The following is a 24,509-nucleotide window of genomic DNA, read 5'->3' as shown; positions in this document are numbered from 1 at the left end:
ACAAAATCTAGTTCCAGAATCTCTGAATTTTTATTTAAGTTCACTTTTATTTATCGAATCAGGACAGAATACAAAGCAAATAACAATCTGTGCTTTGTATGTGTCTTAGATTAAGAATATTATAATGTAAATAGAATTTATTTTTTTTTCATTTTATTATTTTCCAAAAAGCAAAGCTTTTGGGAAAAAAAAAACCAGCATAAGGCTTGGAATACTCTTCTTGCATGACCATATACTCTACTATTTATATCTGAATCTACAATATGCCTATACTATATATCCCTTTCAAGTTATTTAATATTTTGAAATCTAATTAACAAGGAATTGCTTTTTTTCATGGCCACATATAAAATTCTTTTTTTTCCATTTGGCCTCCACAAACAAGTCTCTGCTCCTACTTTGAGTTACATGGGATTTTTCTGGGATTACATGCAAGAAATAATGACACTTCCCTACCTACCAGTTTCAGCCAGAGAAGCAAGTATACTTTTTATAAGTTTGTTAAAAATATGTAGAAGAGGTCCCCTGTTTAATTTTCAAGAATATAGGAAATAATATTTGCATCTTCTTAACAGAACCTTGAATTGTTATACTTGTATGAATAATTTAACAGAATCTTCACTATAGATCTGCCTTCATTAAAAAAATGAAATTTGTACACACACACACACACACACACACACACTTCTCATGTTTTCTAGTTCCATCCTTACACATGCATTATTTCAGATGGAAAGTTCATGATTTTCCCTTTCACACAGAAATATGTGTGTGCCAACCATTTATTTAAGTTTGCTGAATCTCCTCCTGGTGGAGGCCTATGACACAGTAGTTTCCCTATGAAAAGCATTTGTTTACATCAAAGAAATAATAGAAAAAGTATTCCAAGGCAACAAAATCATTCACTTTCATGTCTGAGTTCATCAAACTGTTCGCATTACTAGTAGGTAGTTAAATAAGGTATGCGTGTGGTCATTTAAGAGAAAGAAAATACAAACATTTTTGGATCTTTCAAGAAGAGATTCTGGGGCCTGCATATCTCTGGTGCCACAGGGAAACTGCCTTTTCATAATGCCTGTGATAACTATTTGTGCTGCTGCTCAAATAGCATACCACATAATGTTTTTATTACAGAGACTGCAATTGCAACTCAAATTATCCATATGCCTTACATTTATTTTTCTAACTTGTAATTGTGAACATCTCTGAGGATTTTCCTGTTATGACCACTCCACTGTTTAGCTTTGATTTGCAATTGGCAGTTTTGTGATAGATTAATCTACTGAGATAGTCTGCTTATCTCTGAGATCTAACCCAGGGACAGTGTACTCACCAAAGCTAATTTTGCTCCTAAAAAGGCTAACTTCTCCAGGCTCTCCCTGCAATCAGTGGAGACAGGTTGCTCCCAAGATGAAGCTTTCATGTATCCAGACTTTCTGAATACATTTTGTCTCCTTCCATTGCTAGTCAGGAATACAGTATATAATCTATTATTTAAAGTACAGACCAGCATTTAACACCACACCCTTATGTTTATCAGTAAAGCTTTTTCTTAGTGTACAGTTCTCTTCAAACAAAAATACAGCTACCTAAAGAGATGGAGGTATCTTGGCATACTCCTCGGTTCCTTTCATTTCTCTCATGTGCACTCAGTTGAGCCACCATGGCTGAAAAGTACACTTTGTTTATCAAGTCACAACACACAGATGGATGACTTCTGCGACAAAGACAAGGAAGAGGTGGAAATTTCTTTGTATTGAACTGGTAACAATGAAAGAAAACCATCTCAAGAAAAAAATAATCCTCAGAAGAAAGCACTTTCACATACACCACAGAAATATTAAATATTAGAAATATTAGAAATATTAGAAATATTAGCTATGGTAATTTCAAGAACTTCCTCTATAATGAAAAGGTTAGATAAGTTTCTTCCTCAGTTTCAAAACAGATTTATTTCTTGCATAATACTTCCATCAGTGAGGTTACATTAATTAAGGATGTAATTTACTGGATAGTCATAATAAAAACCTTTCTTTTCTCTGTAATGCACCCTCCTATTTGCTTTGGTTGAGGAGGAGCTAATTCTTAGAGGTAACTTAAGTTAATTCTTAAAATTTATTTCACTTCTTTTGCTGTCATTTGCTACAGTATTCTTCTTTCTTACACAAAGACACTGACAAAAATAGTAAACCAGCACAACTGAAATAATTTTTTATTCTCAAATTCGATTAAAAAATTAAAAGTAAATTCTTCAAAAGTAAGGCTAACATGAAATACAAGAAGATTAGGAAATGAATGAAAAATGTGGGAAAATGCTAGGGGGAAAAAAAGAGGGCTAACAGACACAAAGGTGAGATTTGCAGGAGAACATTCTTTGAACACAAGTTTTCATTTTATGCATCCAGTTTCATTCCTTAGATATTTTGCTAAAATTTGTATTCTTTTCCTTACACTCTGCTAGTTACAGAAATATTCAGAATTTTTATGTCTAATTAGAATTTCTGCTCTCTTTAAGTATATCAAAGAATAAATTGATCAAAATTGTTTTTACTACCTTATACTTTAACTTACTCATAGGAGAAATATAAGGAATAATGTATAGTACAAAACTATACTTAAATTTAATTTCAAATCACAATCCCCAGCTCAGTTCAATGCCACATTGTTGCTATGCAGTTGAACTATTGTAGAGCTTCAGAATCCTAGTCAAGGACCATGGATTATTAACTCATCATTAAAAAAAACATACAAATACATCATAAATGCATCTGCTTCCGTCTTTGAAAACTGAACATTAAGTAATAAACAAGAAAAAACATATCAATACACAGGGATAGTTGGGAGTGAAAAAGAATGTATACAATTACTGTTGACATTATAGAAAATCACTTCAGAATATCAATGCCTTAACCAATACCCAGCATTATGGAAGTAGAAAAGGCATTTTGCAGTGAGACAAGACATACAGTACCATTTGACAACCTCTGCTTCGTATTTTGGCCAAAGTAGTTTCCTATTTCATTCATCCCTAAATGGGTTTCTCATCACTGGCCTGGAGAATCAAAGGCAGAAAGTAGGCACTAGTAACCCCATCACGGTCATGTGTCAACTGAGCTCAAGGGTAGCTTGACAACTGCTAAATCTGAAAAATTATTAACATCTTCAATTATATATTGATTTGATTTCTTCTCAAGTACAGTGACACATTCTTTTTCTTATAAACTGCATCATAATACCCAGAAAAAGTGAGAAGAGAGAGAGTTGAATGATACCTTTGGCATTTCTCACATTTGCTGAATGTTGGATTATGTTTTCAAAGCAAAAAATAACATGGTTTACAAGTGGAAAGTCTTAACATAAAATCAGGTGTTCTGGGGATTATTTTGTTTTTGGATTTTGTTTGGATTGGTTTGGTTTGGTTGGTTGACTGGTTTTTATTTTTTCCCCAAAAATGTCATTCCTAGCTGAAACTTTTAAGCTTTGAATTAGATTACATTATCAAGGAAGTGGTCTGATCATAAATTTCTTATCTACTTCACCTAATTCTCAAATAAGAAAAGTCAAAAGGGTACCTCTCAGCTAGTATAGTCCTGTCAAAGACACAAAGATTTCCATGCACTAATTGCATCAGTATTGGGACAGCCAGATGATGTTATAACAGGAATACATATTTTTGCTGGAGTGTCTAAAAACAAAGATGATGGATGTGCAATATAAAAAAATAAATCAATAGTCCAAAGCTATGGGCCTCACAAAATCAATTTTGTTGCCTAGAGTGTTCCTCAAAAACTATGAAAAAAGCAACATCTTGAAATGAGATGAAATGATATAACAGAATAATAACTGAAAGACCTGAAGCACTTTAATCACCTGAGTATTTTGGTGGTTTAATCACACTGCAATATTTATGTTCCCACCGGCATCATTCCATTATATGGGACTTTAATCTGTTTTCCTTGAGGGTGAGAGTGAAACGCCACAAGAAAATTGTTATCCATACAAGGAGTTCCTTCTTTCCCAAGCTTCTCTCTCCCCACTACCTGTTGGTTTTAGGGTTTGGGGTTTTTTTATTAATATAAGAATAGAAACCTAGGTGCAGAGCAGATTTCTTTGATTTTGGCAACCTCACACTGACTTTCACAGACATATTTTTCTCAGAACAGAAATACTAATTGAGCACACAAATAAAATCATCTGCAATAAAACAATCAAAATCATTACGTGAACCCAGATTTCAGATATATATTTAAAATAAAAAAATATGCCACCTTAATAAATGTGACCAGCTGAAATCATGTCTCCTCAAACTTAAGGCAAATTTGTTTGCAAACATGTATAAAAAGAGAATTATGCAGAAAACAAATATTTTCTCGGAATTATTTAGTGTGGACTCTGAAAGTAGTTCTATGTAAAGTTAGCAGTTCAAGTCCAATTGAAGAAATCACTTCCCAATGCCAACAACCAACTGCAAACCAACTGTGTGAAAAACATAGAAATTAATCACCCAGAAGAAACTAATAACTCCTAGCTGGAGGGGCAGTAGTCAAAATTTGAACAATTTACATTGTAAGGGGCAGGTTCAAAGGAAGCCCTAGTATCTTGAAAAAAAATGTGTCTCAAGTCTTTGCAAACTGAATCAGGACCCCGAGAAGAGAGACAAAGAAGTCCATAGGGAGCTTCTCAGAGCAAATCAATTGAAAATGAGAAATTCAGTCACATGTATGAACTCTACTCATCCAAAACCCAAAGGCATTTATCCAGAATTGCAGAATGGCAAGTGAGGTTCTGATCTACCCAGACAGCTAGGGAACTGTGAACCTATGGATATGCAATTCCACCAAACTGGGACATGTGCTAAACTAGCTGATTCTGTGGGTAGTATTTTCTAGATGAATCTGTGCCAGTCTGCCCCATCCCTTCTGGTGTGGTTTGCTTAGGTTCAGTAAAGAGTTCAGAACTCCTACCCAAAGAACAAATTATAGATGAAACAGATGTACAATTCAAACAGCAGTTGAGATCTGTAGGTTCTAGCTCCAACTTGCAAATTTGTACATGCATTTTATTTTTAAAAAAATAGCATAGAACTATAGAACTGTTTAGGTTGGAAAAGACCTCTAGGATCATGAAATCAAACCATGAACCTAACCCCACCAAATTCACCACTAAATTATATCCCAAAGATATGCCACATCTACAAGCCTTTTAAACAGCTTCAGGGTTGGTGACCCCACCACTGTCAGTGTGTTCCAATGTTTGACAACCCTGTCTGTGAAGAAACTTTTCCTGATACACAATCTAAACTTTCCCTGACACAACCTGAAGCCATTTCCTCTTGTCCTATTTCTTGTTACCTGGGAGATGTACCAGCCCCCACCTTGCTACAGCCTCCTTTCAGGAGTTGTAGAGAGCAGATGAGATTCCTTCAAGTCTTTTTTTTCTCCAAGCTAAACACACCCAGCTTCCTCAGCCACAAAAAGACTTGTGCTCCAGACCCTTCCCCATTTCTACTGCCCTTCTCTGGACATACTCCAGCACCTCAATGTCCTTCTTGCAATGAGAGGCTCAAAACTGGACCACAGGATTGGAAGTGTGGCCTCACCAGTACTGAGTACAGAGGGATGATCACTGCCCTGGTCCTGCTGCCCACACTATTGCTGATAGAGTAACCAGCAGGACCAGGGCAGTGGTATTGCTGATTTGCCTTCTTAGCCAACCCAATGCCAAAAAAGACAGAAATAAAGCTGCAAGCAAAATACATTAAAATAACTATGCATGTTGTGTTTTGATGTTAGTACTAAAACTATGCATTAGATTTGCTCAAAGCATGCTTCCACTATGGGCTTCTCACATAACTCAGACACTTCCTTATCTCATTTGGAGGCTAGATACATACCTGCTGATATTATGACATATTAGTATCCAGTATAAACAGACAGGCAGATGCTACTGTAATTCTGCACAAGTCTAGTCCTGAAAGTCCAAATCTTCCTGAAACATGGTATTTCCAAAGGTAATTATTTCCCAAAGGAACACAAATTGAACAAATGTATTAAAGCAAAGCATGATATGAATTCTTAACTCTATGAAAATTATGTTGCACTGACATATATAGCCACACTCCTGGTACCTTGTGAGAGCTCTGATTATTGCCAAACAAAAGGATGATTGAGGCCTATAAGCCTGTCTCGTTAAGGACTTTTGGATTAGGTTCTTTTTCCCTTTGAACTGAAGATTGACTAGAGGGAGGCTATTTTCTCTTGTTCGGTCTCAGTTGTTTATTTTTTCTTATCAGCATTACAAGGTACAAGGAGCTATGTGCACTATGATAGAAAAGGGGTAAAATGGCTAACAAAGATCTTCTTCAAGGTCTTTTAAATGTCCATTTACCCAATTAACAGATGCCAACTAAATTATTTTTCTTAGTGACCCAATGACCCAACACCTGTGTGCTGCACTACTGTATTTTCTACCCAATCACTTACTACTACCCAAAAACCCCTAGGAAAAGAACATGAAGAAGAAAGAAGAAGGACAAGAGACAACACCCTAAATCCTCCATCTTGTCTCCTGTTCTCTAAACTACTTTTTCACCCAGTGATTTAAAAAACTTTCTAATCTACACACTTACACTTTTCCTATCTAACTTTAACATTTGTTCTCATGTATCACCATGAAAACATGCTCATGAATTTCATATTATATGAAATTCAGTGTTTCTTTGAATCCTAGAACTAAATATTAGAAACAAGGGCACACACTCTGTATCTCAGACTCCAACATAAGCCCTTTCAGGTTATATCCATTTTACAGATGTTCAGCTGAAGAACAGGAAGAATTTAATGTTTCCGTATTTTACTTCCGTATTAATTTTCTGTAAATTCAGAAGTCCTAACTCACACATATCCTGTTTGTCTTTCAATAGAAAACTAATTTTCTTGAGTCATAATACCCAAAAAACTAAAAAATGGAAAAGGAAAAAGAAAATATTGGATGTAATGTATCATTGTCTGACATGGGAAGCTTTTCATTTCTCTTTTATCAAAAATTCAAGATGCTGAATTAATTAGACTATTAACACATTAAAAGTAAGTGCTAAGTGTGAATAGCTTCAATTTAATCACAGCTGAATCAGTTCTATTTTGCACAGACTTGTGCTATATTTTCAGCTAAGAAATTAGATAGTAATTAGAAATTACCCAGCAATTATGATCTAAGTGTGATGATTCTCCTAATGTGAAAGTACCTGACAGAGCATTGATTACACATTAGAATACATTACTATATAACCAGCTTAAAATCACATGGTTTGTTTTGAAGATGCTAAAGTAAAAAATGCTCCAATACAGGTAGACTGGATCTTGATAACTCCCAATTTCTGTGCTTCAGAGTTCCAGTGAATTTTTTGTAGCTGCATATGCAAGAGTGGTCATTGAAATAAAATGAGATTGATTGGTGCAAAAAAAGGTGAGACAACAGATGATAACGGTTGAGGATCACTTGCTTGCTTATTCAATTACAATATAAGGCACTATTTTGTGAGACTTTTACTTTCAAGATGAGATTATTGATAAAAAAACTTGAGACATTTTTTAAAAATATCATTAAAAGACCATCAGGGGATGTCATAGACGAGAAATGTTTTGATGTTCTTAAAAACATTGAAGAATATTTTTAAAATAAATATCCTTGGAACCGTAATTCACAGAAAGCCTGTTGATATAATATCATTAATCACAGCTGGGAATGACAAAAATATATTCTGCTTCTCACCACTATGGTAATAGCATTCTTTGGAGTGCAATCAATCTGTCTTCATCTGCTTAAAAAGGTGATTTACTGGCAGATGCCATTTTGGGAAAACCACAATATTTTTCATTAAACGTTGATGAATCAGAACATTCTGAATCCTCTTGTACTGAAGATTTTTTTTTAAAAAAACCCAGAAATGTAACAAAACTATTTTTTTCACTTAGATCCATGTTGTCATGGTGGTCTTATTCCTTGGAAGTGCGTATCCTTAAAGCCACATCAGAATCTTTGTTCTCAAATTTCAGAAATTATAGCTAATGGAATTCATAGAAAGCTTATAAATAATGAAAATTTGCAAAAATATGCAATAAGAAGAATAAGTGTCAAAATGAAGCATAAGAACAATGTGAAAGCTGGATATAGAATACAGTTTATGTTACTAGTATAATAGCATGGCTTATTTTATCAATGATCTTATGGTATTAAATGTTTTTATGCAAATTTCAACCATGAATCAACTAATTCTCTGGGAATCTTCATTTTCAGTTTAAAAGGAAAGAAAAAAAAAGAAGCAAAGCTAAAGCTAGTAGCACTGGAACTCTGAGAAAAGTTGTCTGAGAATAGTCTGAAATCTCAGAGTTCTTAGGAGGAATTAAGAGAACTTCAAATCCATGACTTTTTAAACATTGATGTTCAAGACGCATGGTTTTTTTTGTTTGTGGGTTTTTCTTAATCTGAAACATGATTTCTGAGCACAGAGTTGGCAAAATGCAAAGTATTTTAGAACAAGACTGTCTTTTGAAAGGACTTTTCTATTTCACAGAGGAAGAAGCAAAAAGTTGAAATGTTCTGGGCAAGAGGTTTTTTTTAGAGCATATTCAATCACATTAAAGGATAATTGCTGCTTCTTACTAGTAACTATGAACCACTTGGAGGAGCATCACTGCCTCTGGAATACACACTAAGTTCTGAAAATACTCAGACTCCAACACAGGGAGGACTTTTACCTCTAGGCACAGTCTTTTGCTTTTGCCTTCTAATACTTACGTCCTTCTTCTTCCTTTAGAGTTTATGCAATATTATTGAATTTTGTAAAATAGAGTTCTCCAAAGTATGTGAAGTACCTTTCATACAAGAGAATGTTTTTTCCCAAGTGAAGTTCAGGTGCTGTAAAGCATGCAGTATAATTCTGCTTTGTGGATTCACACTTGGTTGAATGCTACAATACAACTATATTAGGTATTCTCAGTCATACCTCTAAAATTTTATTTTCAAGGACTGGCTACATAGGCAGAGACTGTCCAAAGTTTATGTTAGCTTTAAGTTATTGGTAGTATCAAGGCAATTTTATTGCAGCCAAAAGAAAATTCAGTCTGCCCTACTTCCACTGCTTACCTCACAGTGCCTGTAACAAGTCACAGAAGGAATTACCACGCTGGAGAGGTACCTTCTACAGTGCAATGGCACCCCACACTTCTCTCTTTTGAGATCTGAAAATCCTAATAATATTTTTGTTTCATTTAACTTTATTTAATTTGCAAAACTGCTCTTGTTTAGTATAATATAAATTGATAACATGAAAATAGCTGTTAAACTAAATAAACGAAATTTTCATTTACCACTTAGGTAAATCAAACAGGATAATTTTGCTATTCCTAAAAGTCTAATCCTTCTAATGAATAGGTTTCTTTTTCAGACATCATTCTGGCATACATGCATCCTAATAGCATATTCCAGGCTCTGAAGTCTCCTTTTTTTAACTCTTTTTTTCTCTTTTATTTTTATCTTCTGTCTGCCTTCACAAAATAATGAGCATATTGTATTTGTTTTAAAATTGTATTTAGTCCAGATAATTCATAGATTTGTAAAAGACAGCTTAGAAAATAAGATACACAAAAAGATGGAGTTTTGTGATGCAAAAGAATTCTTCCTTGAGTCTATACAGAATTTTTCTTTCCCTCTTCAGAAGACTTAAATGAGTTTCATAAGTGTACATTTACCCTATACATTTAAAGTACACTGACATTACAGAGTGTATAATAAGACTTAGTAAGCACAAGCATGACATTTTTAGTTTCTTATCTTATATAGTAGCAAACTAATAGTCCCTATGTTGGGAAGCTTGCTTGGAGACTGTTAGTCTCCTCCCAGTCTCCAGAAAACAGACAAACAGCTCCTGTATTGCACCTGTATTCCTTTTCCTCAATCACTGGAATTTACTCATGTTCCCTTCTCTTGCTCTCCTGCCAGCCTTATGGCTCTGGCTAACAGTTTCAGCAGAAAGCTTCAACCTATTTTCAGAGCACACTCTGGCCAGATGGTGAGGGTGCTCTCCCTGTCTCCACCAATAAAGACGTCACCACCAGAACTTTGGTCTTTTATGTCTTAATGCTCTGCAACAAGGCACTCAGGAACCCGAGGGAAAAGAAACATCTACAGAAACTCAAGGCCTGAGTTGCAGAGAGGGCACAAATTCAGACACACCAAGTATATTTGTGCAGCAAAAAGCCCCTTGCTCGCTAACAAGACTCATCAGAAGTTAATGGAACCCCCTCCACTGGCTTTCACACAGACTGTCTCAGGAGGTTTGGATCTTCCCCCTGACACAGATTGCACTGATTGATTTTAAACCTGGATCTTGTGACTCAGATGGATAAACATGTTTTATATGCTTTCACTGATTAAAACTCCAATTTATTTTTTATCAATGCTCTCCCTTTTTTGTAATGTACAAAAATTATTAATGCCAATGATAAACAGCAATAATGTTTTTATGAAACAAGCAATATACTCTTTTTTATGACATTTCTGAGCCTCCATCCAACTTATGGAAACCTTTTATATCTAAAGAATTTTCAGCTGGGAGTCTCAGAGCTTCACAGCACACGCACTGCATGAAGAATCATTTTGGTTCGTTCTAAACTGGTCACCAGGTAACCTGAACTTAAGGTATGTTGACCGTAATTTTTAATTTTTTTTTTAAATTGTATTTATTTATTATTCTTTTGACTATAAGCTTGCTTACTGAGAGTGGAATTCACAGATGCTGAATTTGGGAAAGAGTTCCTTTTGTCAGATAGATACTGATCTAATGAGGTGGCAATGACCAAAACATGGCTGCTTCCAGTTAACATAATTCTGGACAAACTTCCACAGTGTCTCACTTAATAGATTGCAAATCATACAAGTCCAGGAAGATGCACCATAGTTCCTACTTTCATAAGCTATACAGAAGAGAAGAAAGAAGTACACTTCATTTATCCCATCTTTCACACGTATCAATAAATAGTGAAGAAAATAGCCCAGATCAGTTTCTGAAATTTCCTTGTAATTGGGAGCAAACACCTGCACTCAGCTGCATATTAGCTTATCTGAGACAGAAAGAGGAGGAAAGAACCCTGTATTTTCTGCCAACCACCAGTGAAGGAGGAATGAAACATAATCATTTTGTGGAAGGAGGAGATAGATGTATTCCCTATCATCCACGTGTTAAGTACTGAATAGGTTGAACAGTCTCACATGGTAGGCCTTGCAAATATAATCTATTTAATTCCTGGTAATACTAAAGTTTCAAAATTTTTATTTCTAAAAAAGTAATGACTTAATAAAATCAGTTAATTTTGGACTATTGCTTTTCATTTATTTTTGGGACCTTAGTTCTTAAATCTCAAATATCATGATTTAGTGTAGTTTTATAGGCGCAAATTCACAGAGCACAGATCTCATGCAAATATGTTGAAAATATGTTTTATTTTGCTCACAATACAATCAAAACTGAAGATACATCTAGATTGTGTTTAGTGCCTTGCCAAGCTATGTACCTGGCTACACATGAGTTTTCCCTAATATTCATCTGAAACCACCATAGAAAAGCCCAGTCAAGAGAATTTATGGGCTAATTCAGGCTGAAATTTGGAGAAAAGCATGTGTGGTATATTCATTAATCAATGAGAGTCATTTTTACAGTCTTGTTTTGTGCCAGATACTGAAATCAGATCTGTTAGGGGGAAATCTTCCAATTCATAAGGAGCCCTACTGAAATTGCTTAAGTTCAGCCAACAGATTTCACTCATACCCTTTCATCCCACAACTTCTGGAAAGCCACAACTGTCATCAGAAATAACTTGAATTTGTGAAATTCCATGTTACAAAGTCAGAGGTGTACACGTATTTAAACAGAACTAAAATGCAAATTTCATTTGTGCCTTCAAGTCAGTCTCTGAACAGGCATTTTTCAATCTGATTTGAATCTTACACTTCTAAAGAGTGAGTATAAGGTATTATATTCTGTAGTAAAGCAAACAGAAAGTATAATAGAAGGAGTCCTGCAGAGAACTATTAAATGCCATGAATTTCATGAAAATGGTCTTTTGAAAGCTTGTGAGGAATTAATTTCTTTTCATCTATATGGCCACAAGTCAGTAATAGAAATTTCAAAGTTGGTAACTTTGTAGATAATTGAAAATAACTACAGATAGATTTACTACTAAAAAATATTTTAAAAATTAATTTGGAAAAAGTAATATAGGTAATTTTGATTTCAGCTGATGACTGTGATGTAAATATATTCACAGTATATAGAACTCGTAGTACCAGTTATTAAAGACTGATACTTGTCAGAGCTGCACTACAAAGAAAACACATACTTAACTGTAGATACAAATTAGTTCTAAATTTCTCTATAATAAAACCTGCTAAGTGTGCATCATTAACTTCAAACTTCACTGTTTTGCTCAATATTATCTAACTTGAAATTCTTCTACAACATGGAGTTCTCTCAGCCCTCAAATTAATTAGTTTGATCTCTACTTTTATTTTTAATCTTTCCTAAACCTTCTGGTAGCAGAAAATTGCTTGTGGAGAGCACAGAATTGAATAAAACAGCTGGACTAAACTAATGTGTTGGAGGGAGGAAAAAACCTTTGCAATTTATTAATGTATTCAAAAGACTGTTACAAACTTTACAATTTAATTATTGGAAGATTATAGAACTGCTTCACTGCCTCTGTACTGTGTTAAATAAACTGTACGTGCAAGGAGTAATAAATGAAATTGTTAATTTCAGTGCATCCTTAGGGAATAGTAAGAGGGGGAGTTTACATTATTTAGAGCTCCAAATGGATTTGAGTTTATATACAGTAATAAATCTTAACTACATTGTTAATTAACCCTGCCTCAAGCCCCTTTTTGCCTTAGGAGTTGAAAGACACAGTGTCTGTTAGGATAACTCACCATTCATGTGCTTAAAGATGTTTAGGACTGGGAGAATTTGCCGATAATAGGGCACCAAGGCCTCCCCCACCATTTCAGCTGACACCACCAGGTGCTGGATGATTTTCAGTGTGGTGCAGAGGATCTGTCGGTTACGAAGGTTCAGTGCATCTGTGATGCAAAAATAACAACAGGCAGAAAGCAGAATTAATTTCTAAAATGTAGAGGGAGGGGGAGGAGTCCTCTAATGGACAAATTTAATTAAACTATACTCTGTTGGGAATTGTAAGTGGGCCTTTATTAGCTCAGCTTAGAAAGATCCCAAAGATGGATTGCAGTCCTGATGTTATAAAACACTGCCTTGTCTGATTGTTATTTGTTCCCACAATTTGTGCTGACTCTTCAGTAACCCAAAGAATGCAGCTCATTATTCCCTCACGCTGCCTGTATAATACTGGCATGGTCCAAACAAATGAAAAATAAATGTTCAGTAAGTACCACTTGGAGCCAATGGAACTATACACTACAAGACAACCTGCAAAGGTTGACAACAGATGCATTCTAGTGCAACAATTGGTGTTTGTATGTTTGTACTCATTTATTTCATGATCATTTTATTCATTCAACTGACAATTCCTACTATTCTGAGAATCAGCACAATGAAGCAAATGTTTATAGAAAAAAAAAACCACAAACAAACCTTGTAGGCTTTTTTCAAAAGAAAAACATTCTAGGGGAAAAAAAAGGTTTTGTCTAGCCTACTTAGATGTTTCTCTAAGCTTTCAGTGTCATGCTTCTAATCTTATGACACTAAGACATTTCATAAAAACTCCTTATTTCTTCTCTTTAAATTTTACTAAAAGCAAGTACTTTGCATTCTCTCTTGTAATTAAAAATGAGTCATGCTTGAAATATGTATATTTTTTTCCCTTGCAAAATCCATCTATTTATAAAAGCATTTCTGAAATTATGCAGCTGGATAAATTTGTCAGCAGTTGTCAAATCTGGTATGGTCATATATATTGGTCTAATACTCAAGTGTTCTGCCCACTTACATAGACCTCTACATCATTTCACTGGAACAGAACTGAGAAAGATAAGCTCATATTCATTACTATGTTTTAGGAACAGAGAAATATATAAATATGTGGTTTGAAATACCATAACAAAGTATAAGCATTTAGAAAAAAATTGTAGAAAAGAACACAACAAAATTTGAAGAGAAGTTATTAGTAACTTCTTCAAGAACTGCCTCTGCTAATGGAACTATTAGGATCAAACATATCTGTAATCATTGCAGAGGTGCTGGAACTAGATGATCTTTAAAGGCCCTTTGCAAACCATTCTATGATGCTACATTCTATGGTTCAGTATTTCATGTGCTGAGTTTTATCAGTGCACAACAGGGATGCCATTTCATAGGGAATGAAGTAGTATTTTCACAAAGGAGCAATGTCAGTTTTTCTATCTCTTTAAGCAAATGTAGTGTACCCCACCTCCTTCTGGTGCTTATCACATGCCTGCTGAGTGTTAAAAATCAGAGCTGTATCTCCAAACCAAGGGCAGGGCAGATTGGTTGTGTGAATGGACAGAAACAATTCTCAAAAACCAACTACTAAATATTTCATGCCTTTTGGCATGCTTGAGAACAACATATTGAACCTACTGTTAGAAAACAGAAAGCCCAAGATACTATTACACCTCACCCCAGTTAAAGGAGTACTCCTAAATAAAAATATAGACTGCCATATTTCTTATTTTCTACAATAGTCCCTACTGTACTCAGCAGGCTGCACTTAATTTCATACTGTCTCTGAGAATAATAACGTGTGGACAGGAAGCCAAACAATGTAGGATGGTCACATTAAGTTCCAGAAAAGAGGCTGGTTATTCCAAATTATGCTTTTGTGGATAGATGTTCTAAGGCTGCTTTAGCAGAGAGACACCCAGATACAATTTTAAAGATTGGGTCCAAGTCTCAGGTAGGAAAATACTCAGTTAGAGAGAAACAGGCATTATTCATTTTTCATTATTTCATTATCTTAATTCATTATTTCATTTTTATGAAAGAGTGGTTGGAAGGGCAAATTTTGGGGTTCCAATGTATAGATTTATTCACTACTAAGTTGTCATACACATAAATAATAGCTACCTGAACTAATAGGGAAATTATCACTAACACTGGTAATTTTCAGTACAATAGTTATGTCATGAATACAAACATAAATGAATATTTATATTCAATTTTTTGAATTATTACAAATTAGTAAAATTAATTACTCATACACAAACAAGAATTAAGGGATATTAAAATTAATCATTGACAGAAACAACTGCTTCTTAATTTTTAACAAATTTTACCCTCTCCCATAACAGTACTTCTGTACTTCACCCCGGACTATGAGAAACCTTATTTCTAGGCATGCAGAGTACATCATGTAAGTGGAAATGGCTGTCCAAATATTCCTAGGAAGAACTTTTGTATGGATCCCATCTGATGCAATAGACTTGTCTTTGTCCAAGTGGAGCAGCAGGTACTGGACCATTTCTCCTTGTATTATGGTGGGCTCATTCTGCTCCCCATCCCCATCTCCAGCTCAGGGCTATTCAGGATATTCTGAGAATAACTGGTCTTACAACTAAAGATGGAGGCAAAGAATGCAGTAAGTACCTCAGCCTTTTCCTCATCCTTTGTTATTATATTCCCCCCCTCCCCCTACAACCATTAAAAGATTGGATATTCTCCTTAGCCCTCCTTTTGCTTCTGATATAGTTATAGAAACAATTTTTATTATATTTTATGGCACTATCCAGATTAAGTTTTACTTGGGTTTGGGACTTCTAATTTTCCCCCTGCATAACTTTATGACAACGTTCTAGTCTTCCTGAGCTGCCTGCCCTTTCTTCCAATGACTGTAAACTCTTTTTATCCCCTGAATTCCAGACAAGTGTCTCAGTTCAGTCAGGCCCATCTGCTGACACATCTTTCAGCCCATGGGGACCGTTTGCTCCTGAACCTTTAAGATTTTCTCCTTGAAGAACAGCCAGACTTCCTGGACCCCATGGCCCTTCAGGATTGCCTCCCAAGGGTCTCTGTCAAACATGCTCCTGAAGAGGCCAAAGTCTGCCCTCTCTAAGTCCAAGGCAGCAGTTCTGCTGACCTGTCTCCTTACTTCTCTGATAATTGAAAAGTCTAACATTGCATGAACACTGTGCCCAAAATGGCCTTCAGCCACCAAATCATCCACATGGATCTTAATCCCCTACCTCTACCTAAACATAAGACTGAGGGACTTCACTGGCACTGTCCCTCAAAGAGTGGCCTGCTGCACCCAGGCTCATCTCTAGTGAGCCATTTGATCCCTTTCCTCCCACAAATCTAATATAAAGCTCTTTCAATGAGCCCTGCTAATTCCTGTGCAAAGATCCTGTTTCCCTTCTGACACAGGTACCAGTAGGCCTCGTGCCATTTAAACTGATCCATGATCAAAAACCTCCAAATCCTACCAGTGACACCAGCCTCAGAGCCAGGTACTGATCTGCTGGCTCTTCCTATTTCTTTCCTTATCATTCTCTGCAACTGGAGGAGTAGAGGAGAGAACTACTTCCACTCTTCATCCCTTAGCTAGTTGTCCCATAGCCTCGAAGTCTTGGTTGTCCTCAGACGCCTTGTTTGGACTTTATCACTGAATGCTTAAAAAATAAATAATGTATTATAATCTGAGGGCCATCTGAGGGTAGGAAGCTTTCTCTTCACATCTTTAAATACTGTGGGCACCAGGGAGACATCAGACTTTCCCAAGAAGTGGGTCCAGTCTGCATATTGAACCTTCTGTTAGCTGCTGATAGGACCCTCCCATTAAAAGAACAAGTTGATTTTTTTTTATGAAAGCAGTTTTGATTCAGGGCACAGGTCCACTTAACCTTTCTGACATCTTCATGCAAGATGAACCATTATGCTTGTTGCTGTTTGCTACCACTTGCAGAGTCTTGTACCTACTGTATTAGGGCACCTGGGAAGCTGGGGCAGTCCCAGAGGAGATGCACTTGTCATGCCAGCAAAGGAACTTGCCACAATTTCCCCCCATCGCTTGAGTCATTCTGTTTTCCTAGGTGGAGAAAGGACAGGGGACCTGTATGTCTGCCTGTGTCTTCTCAGAGAAGACAGGGTACAATTTCAGTAGTCTTTCACTCTCCTCAATACACCTCAACCTACCCACCTCCTCCTGGAGCTCTGTCACTAAGCTAAAGAATTCCTCTGGCTGGGTACACCTCCCACAGCTGTGCTCACTGCTGCCTGGTACTGGTATAAGAATAGGGCACACACTGCAGAGCTATGGCTGCAGATGGATATGATAGAATCAAACAGACTGAGAATTTGAGCCTCAGTCCCTTCAAATTGCAGAAATCGACAGCGTGTATTAGGAAAGCACTTGTAAATATCAAAAGGAAGATAATTATGACTACAGAACTGTTGTTATTATTTTTAAATATTTGGACTGTGCAATGCATAGCAGTCAACCAGCTCCTGGCTTGATTATATTAGGCACTTTACAAACATTCAATTAGAGGTAGTCACTGCCACAAAGATACACTACTTTTAAATATCTGTTGATCTTTCTAAAAATCTGGTAATTATTTTCTGTGTACTACCATCACTACAGACCATTCTCCCACATGAATAAAAGGAAGAAAATATTAATGCAGTTTATGAAAAAAGTACATTCCAATACATTGGAAAATATCAGTGGTATCCAGAGGTTAACAGAAAATGAAGAAAGTACTAGTATGCTTACAAAGGAATACAGCAGACCATTTAGGAATCTTGGTACACTACAGCTACATAGACCAAATGAAGGAAAGATGCGTAATATCCAAAGTATTCCAATTTAGAAAACATTCTAGGCTGTTGCCTCTTGGCATAGAAGTCTGCTGTGAGACATGGATCTTGACAATATGTGCGAAGTGCACAACTGGTTTGCTTCTCAGTTAAAGGCACCTTTCTGCTCCCTAAACGGTTTTGAGAGGGTTTTCCTCTGTCATAGGTACATATTCCTCTTTGGTCATTTAGACTACTATAACATTCTCTTAAGCAGCAAAAAACTCCAACCCAATGAATTGACTCTCTTACTTGGTAGTTTTGATGTTTTCCACTTTAATGGCATAAACTGAAAGATTTTACTTCTTTTCCAAACAAATATTCACCATAACTTGCTTAAATAAAAGTTTAACTATGATTGAAGCTTAATATCTGATTTTAAAACTCAGTATCTGAGTTTGTTCTGTTTTTACCATTCCAAGCCAAAGTAAAAGATAATTATGAAATCTGAAAGCATATTTAAAACACCATAGTGCTGTTTATTGAAGCTTGTTAGCAATGAGACAATATAAGGTATCAATTAATTGACTTCAGTGAATGTTAATTCACCTTATTTTTAATTTCAGATAAATTTTATTGGCAATTCATGTAAATTGATGTAAATTTAGTGTTTCTTTTGTTAATTTCCATTAAGAACAGAAACTTTCCTTAAGGTATCTGCCACTTGTTTGCTTATCTTAGCAAACATTTAGCTAGATGTATATATATATGTATATATAAAGTAATAGAAAGAATTTTTTTAAAACATTCAAATCTTTTTCTTGAGTAACACCTCTAACATCTCAAAGAAAAAAACCAAAAAGTTATATAAGTTGATATTTTTTTATTTTTATGTGGTTGTTTGGAAAATCCTATATCAGTCCCAGATATTGTCTATAATAAAAGTCACAGTTCTCATCTGATATATGAGATTGATAGATTCTATAAGCCAGGAAACATGATAGCATTTCTCCCAGTACACAGTGGATTTTTTCATGACAATGTAGTTCCACTGAAGAGATCCAATCAGAACATTCTCTCCCAGACAGCGCATTGATACCCTGAGCTTTACGGAATCAAATCAGTTTCCCTAAATTTCTGTCTCTTCTCTAAATACTAACTTAAGATTTTGGTTGTTATATTAAAAGTTATGTTGATAATTTAATTTTCTTCAATTTCTTTTTCAAATACACCTGTGAATCTATGCTTAGAAGCATACCAACATTTTCCATTTTCTATTTAGGTCTCAGGACCAGACTTTAAAACCAATTTATTTTGCATTCATATCCCTCACCCAATTAGTAAATGAGGCAACAGTTTGAGAAAATTCTTTGCCTGAAGCAGAACAAGATACACTGAGTAGGTATCCTGTGAGGTAACAAGCACTCAGGATAAAAATGCATGACTGTTGTGATCTACTTAATCTTATTGATCAAGGGCTTCTTTTAAATTCACAGAGTCAGGTTTAAAAAAGTCCTAACATGAGGTGTTCTCAAAATGCAATTGATTAAAGTGATATATACTTCCCTTACAAAATTTTGTCAAAAATCTTCAAAGTGCATAATACTTAACTACCTGTACTTCTATAATAGCATTATGCTAAACTTACAGAACAATAATGAAGTCTGTTATAAAACACAGCATTTCAATCAAGAGTGAATAAAAACCAGAATAAGAATCTTGTGTTCTGTACATTTTAGAAGTCCAGTAAGAGCCTGATATAAATAACAATACAGATGTACAAAAATTTCTTTCTGTACAACTGAAAGAGTAATGTGTTACAGTGAAATGATGGGAAGGAGAAATAGGGTGTAAGGCATGAAAACCTTTTGCCAATTTTATCACAAAAGACTTTTTTTGTAAAGCCAAAGTCTAAAGAACAGAAAAGGCTAAGATCCATAAGTGAAACATTGAAGCTTGCAAGTAACATGATCTAGAAGAATATGGAAGAGAAAGTGGCTTTATTCAGCTTTAGCTGTGCTTCTAATTGTAGCATTTTACTACATGAGCTCCTATAAAGCTTGAATTCTATTAACATTTGTGGACCTAGTTTAATATAGTATTAAGAACACTTAGAAGAGAATCCCAAAAACCTGCTCATTGACTATGCCAGTCTACAGTTTCTATCCATTCCTAGATGTACATTCCTTCCTCTGTGCTAAGATACTAAAACTGTACCGAGTACCCACCCTCCTGATGAAAACAAGTCTGTAATCAATCAAATATGATGCCATTTACAAAAAAGGTCTGTGGAATCAAAGCACTCCTGGCATCTGCACTTTAAAACTTAATATAGCATTCTAAATGTGCTCTAGATCCTTGAAGAATGTGGACAAGAAAAAAATGAAAATACAGTTTTCTTAGACTTTAAAAAGGTATTTTATAAGGTCTCTCACTGAACCACCATGGCTTCCATAGAAATAAATGATGACTTAGAGATAGAAATTGAGGGCAACAATAAATGATCACAGAGGAGGAGTATCAATATGCAGGAATCTGTGCTAAGGTTCATGTTTTTCACTTGATTCATAGTGATCTGGAAGAGATTTTACTGATGATAACAAAGATTTCTGATGATCTCAAGGTTTTCCAGATAGGAATAACTTGATATAATAATAATTCCAAAGACAAGGACCGATTCTGAAGAACTGTAAAAGGACTTTACAGTACAGAACAACTGGGTGATAAAATTGCAGATGAAATTCATTACTAATAAATGTCAAATAGTAATACATTTATAAATTCTGGAAAGAATATCTCTAACTCCATCTTTAAAAGTCAGAGGTGTAAATTGCAGATTTCGCTTTCTAAACATAGATGAGATTCATCTTTATTGAATAAGAAACACACTTTCCCCTCACAGACAAGAATAAACAGGAGTAATAAAGGATGTACTTCCTATAAAATTTGAAAATACCTGAAATGACCAGTTTTGAGCAGAAGAATCTAACTCAAACCTAATTGCAATTACTTGTACTGGTTGATGAAACCTGCAGTCAAAATGTTTTAGTATTTGAATTTCAGGGCAATTAAAAAATAAAAAAATCTGAGACCTTTGCTTTCTTTAAAACCATTTAAAGTCTATAAAAGCACACTTGTTTCCTTTTATCTTTCAGTCTGTGATCTTAATAACCAGAACAGGTTCGCAAAAGCAACAGTCAGCCAGGAGGAAAATTACAATTACATTAGAGTTTTAACTTACTTTCTGTAGGTGACAGAAATCAACTTACATGATTTGAAGAAAGAAAATGACAACAGATCAGAAAAACATATTTATTCCATAAAAATATTGCAGCACTTTGTGAAAGGAAGAATTTAACAGTATTATATATTCCGAAACATAGTGAAGATAAGTGAGAAATAAAACTGTGCTTAGAACAACTGCTACCAACACATTCAACTTTACATATCTAAATGCAAAAGTGACACTGATTTCACATTAAATGGGAATAAATTACACTGTAGTCTAAGGCAACATTTTACATGCAAATAGAATGAACGATAAGAAAACAGAAATCAGGTGCAAACAGAAGGTGAACAATAAGAAAACAGAAATCAGTTTAACTTGGAAATTTATTAAACATTAAAAAGGACTCTGTAGGTGACACTGAGGGAGGACTGCTCCATTCATTTCTCTAGATCTGACACACAAATCTGTTTCCATAATGAAACATTTTTAACAAAGTTTAAGGTATCCTTGATTTATTGTATCACAGAAGTTATGTTTAATGGCATGGTAAAAGCCTCAAAAAGGAAAACTTCAGTGTTCCTTAGGATGAAGATTATTCTTTTTGGACTCAATCAGAAGAACTGGCCTGCTGACTGATAACAATACTTCCTTCTAAGTTACAAGTGCAAAGATGTGAGCTTTTCTGGTTATTAGGCCTAAATTCAGATTGTCTACATATGCGTTTTAGGATTCACAGCACAAAACAAAAGATTCTGGCAAGTGGGTGATCCAAGATACTTAAGTGTTTAATTTCAGATTATTGTCTTCATTAACAAAGCTATATGAAGATCTTCCTATTGATCGTTTCTACTCATTCTCTCAAATGTCTGTGCAATTGACATTTGTGGCAGTGCATTTGTAAACTAGACCATTGAAATGATTTGACTTTAAAAGTAATGGCCCTCTAAAAATATTTTGGATTTATTTTAGAGCATCTACATTGCCAACAAAGCAAATGTGAATGGTAGCATGCTCACTGCCTCTGAAAGGAGAGGAGGTGCTTCCACAAACCGTGCTGCATGTCCCTGATGTTACTCATAGAAATAATAGACAATGGTGCAGAAACTTCTTTGTCCCTCAGTGTTTATGTCTGCACATGTGTCTCACGCAGAGAACATCAGGGAACCCTGAAGTCAGGAATCTGAGAATTGCAGAAACCTAATGAAAGCAAGGAAAAGGACTTACAGCTTTTCTGATCCATTCATTATAGGAAATATAATATTAAAAGTAATAATTTTCCCCCAAAAATTAGCATTATATCTTAAAATTTACTCACATTTGCAATAATCTTCATGTGATATTCAGGCTGTCATGTCTTACAGCTTAATAAGCAACTTTCAAAAAATTTACACTATATAAATACAATGTATGGATTTTTCTCCTACATGTTCACCTACTTTTTATTGGGATAATGAGCTGAGGAACAACAGGAAGAATCTTGTTTCCACCATGTTCCAGCATGTCATGGATTCCTTGACGAGCAAAAAACTCATATGGAAATTCCGTTTCACAAAGCCCATCAAAGAACAAAGGCAGAAAGTAATGATAGTCCAGATTTTCAATCTCTACCTGAAAATACAAAATAAATAAACATATAAATGCAATTTTTCAGTACTAATACAATGTGATCAGGCCAACAGATAATTCATGCCACCTACACAGGCATGTTTAGTAAATAATAATTCATTTTTTATCACTGCAGAATATATTGAATGCATATATATTGAAACAATATTGAAAATGTTGTTTATGACAAGATATTAAAATACAGAAATATTGGACCTAGAATAAAGAAGAGAATAAAAATTAATACACTCCCATATATTTTCTTTTTTTCATAAGTCAGTACCAGATTCTTTTATTCTTGCTTACACATTTTACTTTGAAAGTTACTCATAGGAATAAAACCAGTCATTTTAGGAACAGTATTCTGCCTCTTTCAAAAAAAATAGATACTATATCTTCACTTGGACACTCAAAACAACAAATAAGAGAAAGAAGCCTGTAAGCAACAAATATCTACTACAGCACAAATATCAATATTTCTACATAATTCCCTAATTTGTTGAATATTCACCTAGTTTATTTCCTATTAATTTCAAGAGCAGATTTATAAAGAAATTCCACGGTTCTCTACTAAGAAGAAAAGGCAGAGAAATGATGCACCTATTTTTAATAGGAATTTCCTTCCAATCCTAAAATGCAAAGTATGCTAATCTTAACAAGCTGTGGAGGGATTTTGCACACCAGTTTTCTTTCCTTTTTCTTGTTTTACCCATTAGGACTCTACCACAGACACTCAGGCTAGCCTGGGAGAATCAGAAGTTTGTTTATGGCCTGTCAAAGCTCCGAATACAGGTGAGAGTGACTCAACAGCAATGCATTTTCTCTGAAAAGGATATGATCATCCAAATCACTTGGAGACCAATCCATCTCTTTAAGAATACACTTCCGTATTTAAAACACAGGTTAGCTGCTACATGATTTTTCTAGTGAGGTTTGGCAGTATTCAGGTAAGATTCTTCACACCTAACAAGCTTTGTCACAGAGGCCAAACTGAAGCTCCAAATATCCTAGATAAAATGTGTCAGGTTAAGAAAAAAAACCCTCACCCACTGATTTCAGAACAGAAATCACAGTCTCATTTCAAATGTGGAATTCTGAAATAAAGCAGGCAAGAACTGAACTTTACAATTCTTGGGTAAATCCCACAGTCAGGAAGTAGCACATAGACATTCTCTGAGGCCATGTTTCATTTTTCACCTTGTTTGACTCTGAGTAGATCTGAATCCTGATCTTGCACACCTGAGCTACTGACTTCAGTCTTTCATGTTGAAACAGATCAATCCATGTAAATCAATATTAACTGGAACCGATACTTGAAAGTAAGTATTGTGCATTTGCTGTGAGCATCTCACTATTGGCAGACATAATGCCAATGACATACTAACATAGCCTCACATGCATTGATTGTTAATCTCTTATAAGAGATAGAAAGGGCAATTGCATAATACCTATTCACTGATGTGAATGAGATCAAGTCCCAGTACTGGATCATCCAGAAGAAGGAACAAAGCAAACTCATATTCCCTGTTTCCTCAACATCATATATTGTTTACTTCTCTGTAATTTTTTTCAAATTGGCTTTTTGCTTCACAAGAAAAATTCAGATGCCTTTATCAGATGCCTTCATAGCCATTTTGAACTCAGGGAAATGGCTTCAAGTTGCTCCAGGTTAGGTTTAGATTAGATATTAGGAAGAATTTCTTCACAGAAAGGGTTGTAAAGCACTGGAACAGACTTTCCAAGAAAGTGATGGAGTTGCCAACCATGGAAGTGTTCAAAACATGTGTCACTATGGCATTTGAGGGTATCGTTTAGTGGTGAACATGGTGGTGGTGCTGTGTTGACCTTTGGACACTATAGTTTTTTCCAACCTTAATGATTCTATGATTATATAAT

The 24,509-nt window shown here is 35.1% G+C and overlaps 1 protein-coding gene across 1 annotated transcript in view; it reads right to left on the bottom strand.

The window, feature by feature from the left end:
• PACRG (parkin coregulated) overlaps positions 1–24,509 on the bottom strand; it is a 215,193-nt gene that overhangs the window by 82,793 nt on the left and 107,891 nt on the right. Inside the window, exons 4-5 of the mRNA XM_015621001.3 lie at positions 22,445–22,616; positions 12,982–13,131 (exon numbers count right to left, since the gene is read on the bottom strand). Coding sequence (XP_015476487.1) covers positions 12,982–13,131; positions 22,445–22,616 — 322 coding nt within the window. The remainder of the gene's footprint in view (positions 1–12,981; positions 13,132–22,444; positions 22,617–24,509) is intronic.

This window comes from Parus major, chromosome 3 (genome assembly GCF_001522545.3).
Source record: "Parus major isolate Abel chromosome 3, Parus_major1.1, whole genome shotgun sequence".
Taxonomy (NCBI): domain Eukaryota; kingdom Metazoa; phylum Chordata; class Aves; order Passeriformes; family Paridae; genus Parus; species Parus major.
This window is presented reverse-complemented; position numbering and strand designations above follow the sequence as displayed.